Here is an 18,433-nt window from a genome sequence, read left to right as displayed (position 1 = left end):
GAAAAGAAATAGAGTGGGATTTATAGTGTATCAGAATGTTGAACCAATAGCTGAAGTTGAGGATGTAAATGAAAGAATTATAATAATGCACATACATGTAAACAAGGAACTACTGAAGACAGTACAGGTGTATGCTTCACAAACTGGATGTAGCGTGGAAGAAAAAAATGATTTCCTCAATGATCTGGAAACACATACTGTTGGAGATAGGATAATGATAATGGGAGATCTGAATGCCTATGTGGGAACTGATAGAATGGGATACGAGAATGTTCTGGGCCCACATGGGTGTGGCGATAGAAATGAAGATGGAGAGAAACTGTTGGACTTTTGTATAAAAAATAACCTGGTTTATGAAGAGGAATAACCATAAGATCAGCCGATATAGTTGGGATGGACAGTATGGAACACTCATCGATTTTATAATTACAGACCGAGGATGGGGAAGATACGTCATGAATACGAGGCTAATCCCCAGTGAAAGTATGGAAGGTGATCATAGATTATTAATTGTGGAATTAAAACAAGTAAAAAATCCCTAAAATTGTACTGAAGAAGAAACTAAAGATCAGGATTTGGGAATTGGAGGAGGAGGATAAAAGAATGGCATTCCAAGATTGTATAAAAAGGAAGTTGCCTTACACAGAAATACGAAGTGGAGAAGAAGAGTGGGACAATTTAAGACAGACATTTGTGGAAGCAGCAATTGAGGTATGCGGGAAAACAAAAGCAAAGGTTAAGGGAAGGGAGACACGGTGGCGGACAGACAAAATAAAAAGAAATAAGAGAAAGGAACAAGGTGATGAAATAAATGGATAAGGAAAAGCAAAATAAAAACGTATCAGAGGTATGAGAATAAGAAAGGTTATATGTGGAATAAAAAAGATTGAAACTACAAGTAAAAAGGAGTATCAAGGAAGAAAAGGATAAATGTTGGGGAGAGTTTACCAACAAAATTGAGCAATATAATCGAGGAAATCAGAAACTATTATGTGTGTATGTTGAGTATTCAGCCCGAAGGCTGGTTTGATCCTCTGCAGCTCCACCAACAGCTGTCATAAATAGCCTAGGTGTCACTGAAGAGGCGTACTAGGGAAATGAGGAGTGATGTAGTTTCCCGTTGCCTTCCTCGCCGAGCCAGCCGTTGCTGTTACATATTAGTCTGCCAAGCCCACTGAAATGCATGCACCAACCAACCCTATGAGCGATATTTTCACACCATTCATAACAGGGACTGGCTGCATAAGGAATGGTATTACTACCATCACTCATACCTCAGTCACTTTCATATGACAAAGCCAAAGATGAGACTGAGACAGGTCATTGAAAGTAACAAATTTGATATAGCCCATACCAGAAGACATAGTGCACTGTAAACACTACATCTTGCCAGCAAAGGCATAGAAACTGTTATACAGAGTAATAAAATCGAAAAGAATAAATCAAGAAAAAATCAAGGCATTAGAGAGAGAAGATGGATACATAGTTTATGACAAAAAGGATCTTTAGAAGGTGATGACAAAATATTTTGAAAAACATTATAATGAGGATGACTTCTCGGAGGAAGAAGGAGATAAGAAAATGGAAATAATAGATGGAGAAAAAGAAGAGAACCCGATAACATGGTTGGAACTTCAAACTTGATTAAAGCAGCAGGAAGCAGTGGACTACAGTGGCTATACCAAGCCCTCAATGTCATATGGAAGGATGAAAAGATACCTGAAGATTGGCTGCAAGGAAGCATTGTACCATTGTTCAAAAAAGGAAATAGGAAGAGATGTGAAAATTATAGAGGTATAACCCTATTATTACATGGGCTAAAAATAATGGAGAAAGTTATAGACAAAAGACTGCGGGATATAATAGAAACACAGTTAGAAGAATAAAAATAAATAACCTCAGCCATTGTGGGTGGGATTAACTTCCAATAAGTAACCAGGAGAACCTGACCCCTACAGAGCACGTCCCCAGGTGGCGGATAGGGGGACCATACAATTAAGTAGGACTGGTTGAAATATCTAATACAACCTGCGGACCAATGGGTAGCCCAATTCCTGGGGGCTTTAAAATACTGGGACACCCACTCTCCAGGGGTCATAAATATGGAGGGCCCTTGCCCTGGGTTATGGGTGAAGACCTCAACGGCATCTACGGCGGAGAAGATAGACTTTGGTATGGTGGAGATGGCGGAAGGGGCAAACCCGTAGCGTCTGTAACTTCAGAGGAGCGGCTACAAAAGGCGTCTGACTCCATGTTAGGGGCAGCCTAATTTGAACCTGGTAGAAGGTAATAAAATGCCTTTGGGAGTGGTTAACCCATCGTACAAACAGCCTATAAAATGAGTGCGAGTGAATCGAGGCCTCAGAAAATGCTAGGGCGTCACCCTAAGTGACGCGCAGTTCCCGGTGCTCTGGGGGAACTGTGAGAAGTGGGCTACCAGACATCACAAGAATTGGTATCATCAGTGTCATGACTTCGAATGGCCAATGTAGAAGAACTGATGGAGTATATGGAGAAGAAAGACAGAGCAATGATGGGAATGAGTGAGACAAAATAGAAGGGGAAATGTCAAAAAGAATTGAAGAAAGGGTATAGATTATATTGGAGTGGAGGAAAGATGGCAACAGATGGTGGTGGTGTAATATTGAGAGAAGACCTAGCGCAATATGTGGATAAAATTGACCAGATCAAATTAGACTTGGACTTGAGAGTGGAATCAAGGATTTTATACAGGTTTATGCACCCCAATCGGGAAATGCAGATGAATGTTTAGAAGAGTTTCTGGAAGAACTGGAAAGTTGTATTGAAGACAAAGAGGTGCACATGTTGGAAGAGACAGACAGGGAAAAGAGGAGATAATTGGGCCCTATAGTTATGGAAACCAAGATTAAGAAGGAGATTTGGTAATAGATTTTTGTAGAAAGAATGGATTAATCATTGGCAATATGGGGTTTAGAAAAGTGAACTCGCAAAAAATAACTAGATATGATCGGGGAGATAGAAAGACAAAGACAATGATTGATCTTTTTCTGGTGGAGAAGGAGAAACGTAGACAACTGGAAGATGTGACAGCAATGCCAAGAGCAGATTTCGAAGGAGACCATAAAGTGGTGGTAGCCAAATTAAGACTTGGTAAAATAACGAAGTTAGTACAAAAAAGGGTAAGAAAAATAAAGGGATGGAAGTTAAAAAAAGAAAAAATAAGGGAAAAGTTTTAAGAGGATCTGAAGAAAGAAATTCCCCAAGATGACTTGAGCAGTGTGGAAGAGGAATGGACATGTTTCGGAAATGGATTTGTAAAGTGTGCAGTAAACACCTGTGGAAGACTATCAGGGAGAAAAAAGGAAAAGGAGACTCCCTGGTGGAACAGCAGGGTAAAGGAAGCAGTTAAAAAGAAACAAATGGCTTGGAGGAAGTGGATAGGCAGCAGTAGTATAGACACTTGGCAGAAATATAAAGTAGCCAAAAAGGTATGTAAGAAAATAGTACAAGAAAAGAAACAGAAGGATATAAAGGGAAGTAAACAGGTTTTGTATGGTTTGGTGAAGAATAGTTTATGAAATAGAGAAGATACAAAATTTGAAAAAACTGAAACAGGCAGATATTGACGCAAAGAAATGACATATTAAAAAGATAGGAAGAATACTTCTCATAATTGCTAAATATTAAATCTGGTAGATGAGAAGGAGTAAGAAGAAACAATGGGCAAAGAAGAACAAAAGGAGGAGATATTGATGTTAGAAATAGAGGAAGTCATACAAAAGATTAAGAGTAGTAAAGCAGCATGAGTGGATGAGGTAACTATGGAAATGATAGAGCAGCAGGATCAATAGGGCTACAGTGGCTGTATAGATTTAGAATAATCTGGAGGAAGAAGGAGATCCCAGAAGAGTGGGGGAAGGGTTTAATTATCCCGATATTTAAAATAGGTGATAAAAAGGAATGCAATAACTACAGAGGGATCACCGTTATTGCCCATGTAGCTAAGATATTTGAGAGAATACTGGAAGGAAGACTGAGGAGGAAGCTAGAAGGAGAAATGGAAGGAAAAGGACAGGAATCTTGAAACTTCAAGACCTGAAGATGGTTTTCCATGGTTTCCCATTTTCACAGCAGGCAAATGCTGGGGCTGTACTTTAATTAAGGCCACGGCCGCTTCCTCCCAACTCCTAGGCCTTTCCTATCCCGTCGTCGCCATAAGACCTATCTGTGTCGGTGCGATGTAAAGCAACTAGCAAAGAAAAAAACTTCAAGACAGGATAGAATCAACAAAGCTAAAATGGTATGGGCATATGATGAGAACTGGAGAAGAGAGTGTGCGAAAGAAAGCTTTTTCAGAGAAGTTAACAGGAAAGAGACCATGAAGAAGACCCCGAAAGAGGTGGACAGATTGAGTGTGGGAGTGCATAGAGAAGAGGGGAGGAAAACCAGGAGAAGTGCTTAAAAAAGGAGAAGAGTGGTGGAGAGACGGGCAGCGATGGGGGTCCTTGATTCACAACCTGACCCGGGAAGCTGGAAACAGGAAATGATGATGATGAGTTAGAGGAAGAACAATATGGCTTTAGACCGAATAGACCAACAATAGCCTTGATATTTACAGTGCGAACGTTAATGGAAAATCACCTGGAAAGGAACAAGGAAATCATCTTTGTACTTTTGGATTTGGAAAAAGCTTAGGATACAGTTAAGAGAAAACATGTATGGGAATGCCTACGGAAAAGGAATGTACCAAAATCATTAATTAAAAAGATAAAAATGTTGTATCATGAGAATAAAAGCAGTGTACAAGTGGGGAGTGGTGACTCTGAAACATTTTATACAAAAAAAGGTCTCAAGCAAGGAAGTGCACTGTCGCATTATTGTTTGTTATATTGGTGGATGAAATCATAAAACATGTAAAACAGAGTATCAGTAGTGATGAAGTGAATGCTTTGGTATTTGCAGATGATGTGGTGATTTGAGGAAAGGGAGAAAAGGAAGTACAAAGGAGACTGGACGTTTGGAATGAAAATCTGAAGGAGTGTTTGGAATGGTAATTAGTAAAAAGAAAACGGTAGTCCTACACTGTGGAAAAGAGGAAAATAAAAAGAAGCCAATTGAACATAGACGGAGAATGGTTAGAGAATGTAGGACAGTATAGATATCTTGGTAGCGTTATTAATGGAAGTAATGAAATCAACCCTGAAATTAATAACAGACTAAGGTACAACATTTTATCATCAAGTCAGAGTTTTTATGGGATGGCAAAGTACCCAAGAGAACGAAATTAACATTATATAAACAGCATTTCATACCAATTGTAACATACGGACTAGAAACGCTGGTAACTAATAAGAGACAAGATAGTAAGATCCAAGCAGTAGAAATGAAATTTTTAAGAATATCAGTTAAAAAGACAAGAAGAGATAGAATTCAAAATATTAAAATCAGAGAAGTGAAAATATAGAACCGTTAGTGCAGAACATACAGAAAGCAAGACTGAGATGGTCAGACGTGTAAAAAGAATGGGAAAGGAATGGGTAACAAGAAGGGAATTAGAAAGAGAAGTTCAGGGAAAGAGACCAGTTGGAAGACCAAGAAGAAGGTGGATGGATCAGATTTGTAACGACATTAGAGAAGCTGGATTGGATGTGGTGGAAGTAATGGAGCAGGAAAAGTGGAAGGACAGAAAGGAGTGGAGGAGGCTTGTTAACCACACCCAGGCGACTGGAGTGGGACATTGATGATGATGATTATGATTATGATTAGTATTAGAATGGTAGTGTATTAAGTGAAATTGAATCAAGGTACAGCAAAGCAGTGAGCTCTTAGTTGCAATCTGTAGGACAGAAGTCAGCTCCCGGATGAGGCTATCTTTACACCAGTCTGCAGACAGATTTTGCTGTACGAGAGTGAAAGCTGGGTGTACTCGTATCATCTTTATTTTCCTCCAGATCTACAGTATTGATACCTTATTGATCTATTAAAGGAGAAAAATAATAATGCCCAACCTAGACAGCTTATGTTGACATACACATAGAATAATTCTCGTAAAATAAATAGAACTAACATAATCTGTACCTGCTGCCAATTGGCGCACGGACATCTCCCTCACGGAGAGTCGATAGCCATGATAATACAGCAATAAATGAAAACAAGGGAAAAAGGCAATAATAATATAAATAATAATAATAATAATAATAATAATAAAATGGCAATGAGGCAGGATAAACACTGTTGCCTGGCCCAAGATCAACCCTTATTGGTGGTCTTCTGGCCATGGCATAAGGCAGTATGGCAGTATGATAATGAGAAACTAAAATAATAAAATATTACTGTGTAGAGTACAATAGTCTCTGCAGACGGCTTCTGCACTTTAAACAAAGTGTATATCACTTCCGGCCGGGATTGCAACTCAGCGCAATCATTCCTGAACACTGACCTCTCTGTTGCTCTACTTAAGTTGCAAACCTGGCTTCGTGTTTCATCCACTGTAGTGCCAGTGTGCAATTATTCTCCTTACGTTGCATTGCTATTGTCCCGTGTTAAACTCTATTATCTCGCTTCCAGACAACTCTCCACATTAAATGAAACCATCTCTCATGCCATTCCATACATTACCAACCAAACATCACTATCTCCCTATTCATCCGACAGCCTTAACTCATCACAATTTTTACATCCACTCTACTACCTTATTCGCTCACAGTTAACTTAGACCATAAGCTCATCCATCTCCACATATTAACATTATCACGAAACCTCACGATTATTTACACAGTTACCACACATGCCATCGCAGCTTTGAATCCCAATCATGCTGCAACCACTTGTATTCTTACCATTAGCTTTTACCCTTATCACCTATCCATTTTACAATCACTCTCTTCCTTATTCACCAACCAAATACCCGCCTCATCTTAATTACAGCCTCCAGTACCATCTAATGACAGAACTTAATATACACACTTTACTGCCTGCTAATTTAAATAATTAATTGCTCTTGTCACAGTTACGAATAATACACACACTCCACTATTCTCATGTGTTTAAACAATTTACTTACTACTGCTGAATTTTTTTTTTTTTTTTTTTTTTTTTTTACTATGCATTCGTCCAATTTGTTCTTCTTACCCCATATCTCTCTTAGGCTCAAGCTTCTCCCTTTTGCAAAGGCACCTCTTGCTGCTTCTTCCTGCCTCCAAGCTGTATTTTCACTTTGTTTATGTGCACTTGTCCCATCTTGTGCTTCCGCCCCCACAATCACTCCCTGTATCTTCCTTTCTCCTCTCACACTGGCCTCCATCCTCAGCTCCTTAACTAATGCCCTGGTCTCCCTGGTCTCCTTCCTTATCTCCTTCCTCATCTCAGTTGCTGCTTCCCTTGCTCCTTCTATGATCAATTCGAAGATAGCATGCACGCCTTCCTCTGTCCTGCTAATTTCTTCTTGCTGCGAGCTCTGTTCTAATACCCTATTTTCTTTGGTTTTTTCTTTGTCACCATGCCCGTCTTCACCAACTTTACTGTCTCAAACTTGCCTGTCTTCCATTCTCTTCCCCATTACCACTTCATTCTTCATATTCTCTTCTATTTCTTGTAATTTCATCGCTGTCCAAAATCTGGTCCATAGTCCATTGGTTACCACTAATTGTTGACCCTTAATGTAGGCATTTTAGCCCTGACCAAATGTTTCTTCAGATTGTTTATATTCTTTATCCCTTCTCTTCCCATGTCTCTTTTAATCCAAATTTTTGTGTTCCGTATATTGTCTGCGCCTCTTATCACTATTTCCGCCATCAGGGTGGAAAGCAGCTTCACTTTTATTGGCCTATTACCCCGTTTTTTACCTATCCTTTCCACATCATCAAATCTTAAAGTTAATTTTCATCATTTTCTGAATGACTTCCACAACTTTGTAGGTTATCAACACTTTGTCCTCACCTTTTTCTTCTGGCACTCCATATATAAATAAGCATTTCTTCCTGTGTTCTTCGCTACTGTTTTCTATTTCTGCTTTCAGCAACACCACCTCTTCCTCCATCTCCCTTATTTTTACCTTGAGTGATATAATTGTCTCTCGTTGATTTCCACTTTGTTCATTGTTTCATCTGTTTTTCCCTGTATCCAATGCCTCATATGTTCAAATTCTTTCACTTGTTCCTTCATCATATTTTTAATCTGCTCAAACGGACATACTTCTTCCACAACTTCTTTAACCACTCTTCTTATGACCTCCACGTCTTCCCGGTTCATGTTGCCACTGGAAGTCGGGCCGGGGTTTACCTCCACACCCCCTATAGCTAGCAGTACCATAATCACCGCTGCCACCAGTATCATCTCGCCCATCATTCTTGTTTCCACTTTACCTCCTTCATTCCTGGCTGTTTCCTTCTTCCATCTCCCCTGCCACCTTCCAATAACTACCCGTTACTGATCCACACCAATCATCTTCCTCTTCCCTCCCGTCTTACTTTTCCACTCACCGGTCACACTCCACACCGGCTCTACCGGCACCTCAACTCAGCACGTCTGTCCCCGATCGCTGACTAGGTTAGACTGAGCTGGGTGTACTCAGGATATCTTGTTCCAAAGTTAGAAGGAACAGACATGTGGTGAGAATGATTTCTGGTTTAAACAGGTGGGAACATAGTGGGAGGGTACTTGAAATGATTAGATCAAGACTGATTTAGGAATGAACTCATTGGATGTGCACACAAATTGGCATTGGTTGTGGTGTCATGAGATGAATGGAGGAGAATAATTACCTGGAAGAATAATGGACTCTGTTGTGGATGGTAAGAAGAGTTGTGGGAGACATGCAGTGATTGTTAGACTCTGTTTTTAATGACTTAGAGATAAGAGGTATGGAACTAAATGAAGCCACAGAGCTAGTTACTAATAGTGGATTGTTGAGACAATTAGTTAATTCATAGAGGCTTGCAGATTGAACACTGTAGAGCATGACTTTCTATAATGAAGATGTATGTATTCTGAAAACAATCGTTGGTTGTTCCCACCCCATCCCCTCTTGTAAGATGAAAGTACAGTAGGACTTCATTAATTCGAATGTTTTTAATTAAAATTTATGAATAATTCTAACTTTCCTTGTGGCCCCTTGCCATTCCTACACAACATTATGTTAAAATTTTGTCTGTGATTCAAATATTATATTGTTCAATTCAAAGTAAAGTACCATATAGAAATATGTAGGTTTTTTTAAATAATATGTATGGATGGTGGAAACCTTCCTGGGTGGAAGAGGAAAGCAGTGTAGAATTGTGCTGGAGCTGAAAACAGAACTGTAGTTGTTGTGAAGCCAAGAAAAGGTTCAAGCTTCCTGAGTGAATTTTAATGTTCAGAACTGTTTACAGGTTGTTCCATCATATCTTTGCTTGAAAGAATACATGTTTTTTTGTACTGTGTTTTTATTGTTTGTCCCTGTTATTGCAACTTGAGGAACAATTTAAAATAGTTTTGAGTTAGAGATTCAGGTAAGTACAGGTGTGATATTGTGTAATATGATTATTTTTCTGGATCCTTTAGGTTCGGATTAACCCAGGTCTACTGTATAAATGCCAGAGAGGAACCCAAGTGGTAATGCAGTTTCTCAGTGTGGTGTGTGTTTTAATATGCCCAATTAAGAAGGTGGTTGTGGATTTGATCAATCTGTTTTTTAACTGCCGTATATATTATGTAGTGTTTTGTATGATGAGAGTTTTGTTTTTACTGCTCATTATATTCTAAAATTTCCTTTCTTTTCAGACTGTTCATAGCCTGCAGAAATCTGGAAATAATGGTCATAAGGTGTCATTGAAGTTTCTTAAATATGCCCAGTCAAGTCAGTGCTGCAGCCTGAGTGATTCTTCAGTAAGTTATGCTGCAGCAGCTCTTACTTTTGAGTGAGAGGTTTTGACAGTGATATAATGAAAACTTACTTTTGTTTGGAGATCTCATTTTGGAGGGTTGGGTGCAGTTTGTATTGTAGTTGTTGATGTAATAAGGGATATGAAGTATTTTCAAGGATGTTATATAAATAATGTTATTGGGAGACAGTTCACCAGTTGCCTTTACAATGGCGTAGGTGACTTAACCCAGATGGGAACATCATTATTTGAAATGTGCTTTGCAATAGATACTGTAATGTATTATTTGTTGTTGAAATTTGTTGTGTCTTAGGTTGTGGCTTAACCTGTCTCTCTGAAGAACTCATTTGTCAATTCTGATTGAATTTTGGAGAATAGTCCAAAATATAATATCAAACAACATTTTTATTTCAAAGGCATGACATGGGTAGTTTGTAGTTTGTGGAGGTTCTTTTCCTGTGTGGATTAAGCTGGATAAAAAATGTGTAATTTTTATGTTTCATCCATGTTATGCAAGAATCATGCTACTGAACATAATTCCTGCAGTCAGGGATTAACTATTTTCTTTCTGGCACTTATTTGATTGTGCATATATTTATAATAGAGCAACGTATTAAATTCCTTACCAGTATGACTGTGATTTTTGCCTGTTGGTGGTGCTATATCTTCTTGATATATGGACACTTTAACTTCTCTTCTGTTCTAAGGAGACTGTTGAGAGATTAAAATTAGTAGCCTAAATGTGGTACTAAACCTACGGCCACTGAATTAGGCGGATGAGGAAAACTGCGCTATTGTCATATACGGGAACGACAAAGCGACAGATGGTCAAGTCTCTTACCTCTCAGCACGGATTAGCAACGCTGATCGTGCAGTGCTGTCTTGTCGAAGCCAGTCCAATCCAGGTCCATGTATTCTTTAAAGTAGTTCTCTTTTCAATATTGCACAGTCCAGTATATTGTATTGAAGTATTTAAAGTTATACGGTAAACCATAAACATATAAAAAACTGATACAGATTAATGCATGTTCCGTATGTACTTACTATGTCCTGTGTCCTGCGCTGGTGCGTGTGACGCGAACGACCTCAGCGACATTTATATGGCCACTTTCTGGCCATTTTCCAGGAAAACTAAAAGACCCGTGGAAACATGTTTCGGATAAAAAGTGTAATTTCGACAATTTTCTACATTTTTCCTGCAGACAAAATTTTATTGGCTGAAGAAATAATAAAGAGGCCACTTACTGAAAATGTCAATAAATTATTTTAAGGATTTAATTTACATGTTCAGGTTTTTATTCATAATTATTATTTTAATTGGTTTATGTGGAAAATAGTTATGTCACTGAAATCTGCAGTCTTTCCTGAATCTTGTAGTGTAATTTGTTTTGCAACATTGTAGGAGGTAAAATCGGGAGCTTTGGAGAGAACAAGCTGCCTTGCGCTGCAAAGTGATGTGTTCAATTAGATATTTCATTGTCAGTTGCTACATAACCTTGGCAACAGTGTAATTTCTCTGACCCGCCTAATTTGGTGGCCGCGACTATAAGCGTTTACGGCATAGTGGGGTTACAAAACATATGCCCAAGTCCCAAATATTCCTTGTTTAAATATTTATATTCAACAACGGAAAGAAACCTCCAAAGACATTTTCTGGGACTGCAATACATGTTGTTCAAAAAGGGTAGCAGTTTTCTCACTTAATATTCAAACTTGTGCTGGTACACAAGTTCTGTTGCAAATAGTATTTTTTTAAATTTTGCTCATTAATGAGTCCATAGCTTTATCTGTGATGTATTAATGTGGCTACCTTGTTTGTCAGTATTTCATAGAAAGTATAATTTTCATAGTGTTAAGGAGAAAGAAGCTTATAATTTGTTGAGGTAGTCTCTAAGCAGGCATATGTTGTTACACTTCTTTTTTTTAATAATTGTACTGTTATTATGTTGATAAAAAAAGGAGATGATTATTGCAGTTGCTTGTCAATTCTTGAAGCATCAGTTGATTTAGCTCTTTCGGATCTCATTGAATGCAACTCAAGAGCACAACAGGTGAAGCAGGATCAATCACTCGATACCTGAATGCAATGTACAGCTTCCTGGAGACCTGGTTGTCGACAGCATTTGATCAGATTTCACAATAATTTCACTAGAAAACAATTTTCATTTGTTCATTCATGTGACTTTCGCATTTTACTTGTAACAAGTGAACTTCAAAGCTTCTTATAAATATAATTAATTCATATCATGAGATATTAATTCAGGTTTATGATGTGCAGAGCAAAATAAACTCCTCAATACACAAAGATTTAAGAATCTTAATTACTTGCAAATGATATGAGTGGTATTACACAACAAACCAGACAGTGCTAGCTTAAATATGGCTATCCTTGATTTTGTGCTGCTCTAACATCTAGATCTCCATTTTATGGTGCTTTGTATATTGCAGCACTGCATAACACAAATATAAGAGATCTGTGCAGGATTGGAAGCTAAAAGCATATTTATTTCATTCAGATAGTTCAAAACAATGGTGGCCTAATACGGAGAACACCGGGCGAGTTGGCCATACGGTTAGGGGCGCGTGGCTGTGATCTTGCATCCAGGAGATAGTGGGTTTGAATCCCACTGTCGGCAGCCCTGAAGATGGTTTTCCGTGGTTTCCCATTTTCACACCAGGCAAATGCTGGGGCTGTACCTTAATTAAGGCCACAGTCGCTTCCTTCCAACTCCTAGGCCTTTCCTATCCCACCGTCACCATGAGACTATCTGTGTCGGTGCAACGTAAAAGCCGCTAGCAAATAAGGAGAACAACTTCTTTAGATAGGAAACCAAGCAGTAAGCACCACAGGTACCTATTCTTTTTGTTCTGATCACTAGATGGTGATGTTACTATTCATGTGGAAAGTTTGCCTTAATATCAAGGATGAACAAAGGGGAAAAAATAGTTATCACTTCTGTAATTATTGGTAGTGATTGATATTTAAAGGGATAAAATAATGGGATTATCCTTTCTTTTTAATATGTCATTAGAAAAATAGGAAAGAGAGGAGTGTAATACATGGAAGTGGAAGGAATACCTCATTCATATATGACACCATGGTTGTTACTTCATGCTTAAGATTTTAGCCCCTTGGGGGAGGTATTTAATAAGTTGATATTGGTTGAGTGATGGCAAACAGATATAACATGTTTAAATTGCACTTGGCCAGACCAGAAACAAATGGTTGTTTATGTCCGGTGTTCTGCCATTCAACTCAGTCACTAGGTACAGGTGTGTGCTAAATCTACGATAGCTCACCTGCTCAATTAGTCGGACGACCAGGCTTTTGCGATATAGCAATTCTTCTCACTGTAATGTCACAAGCCTCTGAATGATCAACACACATTCCTCGCCCGGTTGTCCACATTCCACACTGGCAATTATGTGGGCTTTTAATGCTGTTATAACTTAGGAAAATATAGTATACTGTCATTTAATTTTTATGGGATATAATTTCTCAGTACTGTAAATATTTATTTTGTTTGTAGTGGTATAATGTATTGTATTTCTTATAAATGGTGTAATGTTTGTTGATTGCATTAGACTAAAGAATATTTCAGATATTTTTAATATTATTTCTTCATAGTTTATAGATTATTTGTTAAACATTGTCTTCAGTCATTCAAAATAATGTGATCATTGGCAGTTAAGCCACTTATTTAACAAGCATTTCGTGATTGGATCATTTCAGTTTTTGTTCTAATCACTAGATGGGGATGATACTATCCCATGTGGAAAGTTTCTTATAGTATCAGAAGGATGAGCAAATGGGAATTAAAAGTTATCAGTTAATTATGGTAGTGATTGTTAATTAAAGAGATGAAACTGTTTATTTTCATCCCCTTTTAATATAAATCATTAGAAAAATAGTAAAGAGAGGAGTGTAACACTTGAAACTATAAAAGAGTACCTGACTCAACTGTAACTCCACAATTGTTACTCCATGTTCATAAGATTTGAGTTTTTTCAGGAGGTACCAGTATTTAATAATTTGATTTTGGTTGAGTGATGGCAAACAGATATTACGGGCCGATTGCAGAAACTGTGTTTAGACTACGTCTACGGTTAAACAGTGCCTAAGTATGGCTGCCGCATTACAGAGACGTTATTTATCAATTAGACACTGTCTAAAACCAATGTTCATCCAGTCATGTTTAAACACTGCCAAGAGCACTGTTTAACCTCAAATGATAGGAGTTAATCACAATCGGAGGTTAAGTACCATGAAACATGTAATTTGTATTATCATGTTGAGACAGTTTTGGGAAGAAAGGTTAGTCCGATGGCCTCTCTGTGAGTCGCCCGCTGCTAAATTGCAACAAATCATTTGACATGTACGGGGAGATAGATCTTAAAATAAGGTTTCGCTTTTCCAGAGACTTGTTTCTTGAGACTGACAAAGGGACAGTCCGGTAACTGTCAAATTGAATACAATTCTTGGCAACTGATATCTTTTATTATACACCTGGGGTCATTTCCATGGAATTATAGGTCACATACCAGTACATCAACTGGGAGGGATTCACTTATATATACTGCCAAGTAAACACATATAATAGTGAAAACTAAAAAATAGTTTTTTTACATATATAATCTTATGTGTTTTTGGCAGCTATCAGATAGAAAAAGTCAAGTGGTGGTGATGGTGGTGATTATTGTTTAAAGAGGAGGACTGGGGAAGAAGAGCTGTTGCCATAATAACAGCCCTAGTATTTGCCCGGTATAAAAATAGGGAAACTACGGAAAACAATCTTCAGGGCTGCCGATGATGCGTTTCGAACCTACGATCTCCAGAATGCAAGCTACATCTACCTGTATATGGCCCATACAACACACTCAGTTACACATTACTATTGCTTCATCTTGCCTTCGTCGAAACTACCTTATTTATGAGTAGAACACTCACTGTAACAACGCTATAATCAAAGCTACACTTCCCCGTACCATGGCGTGTCGCTTTAGTGTTGATAATATTATGAGATTTAATTTTCACCAAAAGCGATACTCTTATCTGTGGGCAAATCATGCTTATGCTTAGCCATATTTGAGTAATGTGTAGGAAAACAAACAGCTGACTGGCATTGCGACAGGCAAAGAGTTGCATGAAAGATGCTTTTATCTCAATTTTCAAATAAATAATGAAATTTAAGTGAAGTCTAGTTAAACATTGGCTGAACAATGTTTATGCAATAGAAGATCGTGCTCGATTTAGACATTGTCTAAGGCTTAAAACTAGTCATTGTTTCTGCAGTCGGCCCTACATATTTAAAATGCAATTGCCCTCGGCCATACCAGAAACTACTGCTTTTTTATGTCTGGTGCTCTGTCATTTGGCTATGTCACTAGGTACAATAGTGTGATCAATCTATGACAGCTCACCTTCTCAGTTAGTCAGCCTTGGCAATACAGTGTTTCCTTTTGCTGTAACATCGCAAGCCACTGGATTTTCCATTTGTAGTACTCACAAATTCTTGTCTGAAATTCATCTTGCATATAATTAATTTTGTCCTGTTGGTAATGCGAAGGTCATGTGATGACTGTACTCGAGTCTGTTTTTTCATGCCCACTGCTCGCCCGACTGTCCTCAATCCACTGTGGCAGATTATTTTGTCTTTTAATGCTGCTATTTATTAGGAAAATATAGTATACTCTTATTTAATTTTTATGGGATACAATATCTCATTACTATAAGTATTTATTTTGTTTGTAGTGTTATAACGTACTGTATTTTTTAAATGGTGTAATGTTTGTTGATTGCATTAAAGAAAATTGCAGATATTTTAAATATGATTTCTTCATATTTTATTCACTATTTGTTAAACATTGTCTTCATTCAAAGTAATATGATCATTGGTAGTTAAGCCACTAACAAACCTTTTGTGATTGAAACATTTCAGCTTTTGTTCTGATCACTAGATGGGGATGTTCCATGTGGAAAGTTTTCCATAGTATCAGAAGGATGAGCTAAGGGGAAGAAATAGATATGTTACCTAATAAGTGGTAGTTATTGTTACTTAAAAGGATGAAACAATGAGATTTTCGCTCCCTTTTAACATAAATCATTAGAAAACTAGGAAAGAGAGGAGTGTAACACTTGGAAGTGGAAAGAGTACCCGACTCAACTGTAACTGCATGGTTGTTACTCCATGCTCATAAGATTGGAGTTTGGGAGGTATTTAATAATTTGATTTTGGTTGAATGATGATGAACAGATATTACATGTTTAAAATGTGATTGCACTTCACCATTTCAGAAAGTACTGCTTGTTTATGTCCGGTGCTCTGTCATCCAGCTCTGTCGCTAGATACAACAGTGTGCTAAATCTATGACAGCTCACCTGCTCAATTAGTCGGTCAGCCTTGGTGATACAGTGGTTCCTTTCGCTGTAATATCACAAGCCCCTGAACATTCAACACACATTCCATTCTGAATTTGCTGTATTGGTTTTCCGTTTGTAGCACCCACAAATTTTTGTCTGAAATTTATCCTGTTCTGTTGGTAATTCGAGACTCTTGTACTCGATCCATTTACATGCTTACTGCTCGCCCGGCTCTCCTCAATCCACTGTGGCAAAAACACACTTAGCACCACCTCACCCAAGTGCAGTCATATTTTGAATAAATAATATGAGCATGTGTAAAATAATTTTGAGGGTTTTAAAATTATTTGGGCTTTCATTGCTGTTATTTCTTAGAAGAATATGGTATACTCTTATTGAATTTTCATGGGATATAATTTCTCATTACTATAGTTTACTTTTAGTATTATATCATATTGCATTTCTTATAAATGGTGTAATGTTTGTGATTGCATTTGACTAAAGAAAATTGCAGATATTTTAAATATTGTCTTCATACTGTATACATTGTTTTAAACAATGTCTTCATTCATTCAAAATAATATGATTATTGGCAATTAAGCCACTTATTTAACAAACCTTTTGTGATTGAAACATTTCAATCAGCAGGAGAATGTGTTATTTTCAGATTTCATGTTCTTCTTTCCTTCTATAGCGAGATATTCCTCAAACAAGGTTCAAACTGCCCTTTTACAAACTGACCAACCATGACCCTTAACCAGAAATCAAGTATCAATACTTCTTACTGGTCTGTTACATGAATAATGAGGAGTGTTTGTGATGAAACTTATATAAGTGCCAGGATATGTAATTTTTGGATTTTTCATTGAAATTGTATGTTCTGTTGCTAATGTTGAAAAAAGGATAAAAGAGCCATACACTCTCATGCAGTTCAAGCTATGGTCCAAACATTCCTGGTGTATCTCCATGAATGACAGTTTCCATGGAGAATTATATAAGTGCATATTATCTTTGTGAATGTTTAGAGGCCATGACATTGATTAATCGATTCTGTACTCTGTCGGGGACTACTAAATACTGTATTTTGGAAAGCACATTCAGTTCTCTTCTCTTCGATTTTCTACAGACCTTACTACTAAAATATTAACTTGCTTGTTTTAGTTCATTGTTTATTGGCCTAATCAGTTATTTAGTTTGTATATTGTATTAACCCGTTCTATGGAATATGCGGCAAGATTCACAGCTACAAATGGCTTGCTCGGCCGGGAATGTGGATATATCTGCTGATTCTAATTTATTTTTTTCAGTTGCCTGCCTGCAGAGGTTTATTTCTGCCCTCTGATATGAATTTTTTCAACTATATTCTTTCAATACCAACGTGTCATCCACAAGTTGCATCATAAAGAATGCAACTTACGGCCGGGAAGAACAACTTAAAGCCTAATAGTCTCGCGCTGAAGCTTTAGCTCATCACCTAATCGCCCCTTGGATGCAGTAATATTGCTGTAGAAGGAATTTCTGGAGATTATGATACTAACCAGAACTTTCTGACACATTAAAACTTTGACCTAATTCATTATCCTCAGTTTTGAGTTCTTCCTTCACGACTGGAGTGTGTGTTTACCGCGAGTTACATAACATTTATTATCACACACATGTTTTCTGTAATACAGGCACAATTCATTATTTTTTACCAAACTGCAGAGACCAGGGTTCTACTCGATTCTTTTTCTTACATTTTTTCGCTAAAATGTCTTAAAGGACTTTCGCGCCTCTGCCGTTAGAAGACGATGATTTACGAGCATGATAAACAGAATGTTCGAATTTAGTGGGGAGGATTGTGATCTTAGTAAGTTCTGCCGAAGGGGAATTCGTAAGTGATGGTAATTTACGAAAAAGTACTGCAGGCTTGAATGTACAGGGTTCGGGCCCAGCTGATACGAATGTTCAGTAGTCGCGAAAGAGACGACGTGTGTTCGATTCCAGTTCAGGTACCAATTATGACAGTGACAGTGGTGACAATAATACTGATAATATTCCACTCAGTGCAAGTTCGTCAACTTAGACTGAAAATGGACCAAGAAAGTCCCGTTTTCATCCATAATTCCATCATGGTGTAAAGGGAGAATTTTTATTGAAAACAAATTAATTATTTTTTTGTGACGATAAATGCCAGAATATATGTAGCTGAACAGACGAATCTTTACGCCCAGCAGAAAAATGCACATAA

At 37.7% G+C, this 18,433-nt stretch overlaps 1 protein-coding gene and 1 long non-coding RNA gene across 2 annotated transcripts in view; one reads left to right on the top strand and one right to left on the bottom strand.

The window, feature by feature from the left end:
• Positions 1-15,746, top strand: part of LOC136864537 (protein MEMO1) — a 160,147-nt gene extending 144,401 nt beyond the window's left edge. Inside the window, exon 8 of the mRNA XM_067141647.2 lies at positions 9,742-15,746. Within this exon, the coding sequence (XP_066997748.2) occupies positions 9,742-9,882 (141 nt within the window). The 3' untranslated portion in view covers positions 9,883-15,746. The remainder of the gene's footprint in view (positions 1-9,741) is intronic.
• The window catches only part of LOC137498559 (uncharacterized), a 143,491-nt gene that overhangs the window by 83,407 nt on the left and 41,651 nt on the right, over positions 1-18,433 (bottom strand). The gene's annotated exons all lie outside the window — the stretch shown is intronic.

The sequence above is a fragment of the Anabrus simplex genome, chromosome 2 (assembly GCF_040414725.1).
Source record: "Anabrus simplex isolate iqAnaSimp1 chromosome 2, ASM4041472v1, whole genome shotgun sequence".
NCBI lineage: Eukaryota > Metazoa > Arthropoda > Insecta > Orthoptera > Tettigoniidae > Anabrus > Anabrus simplex.
The sequence above is the reverse complement of the archived record's forward strand: the minus strand, read 5'-3'. Positions and strand labels throughout refer to the sequence as shown.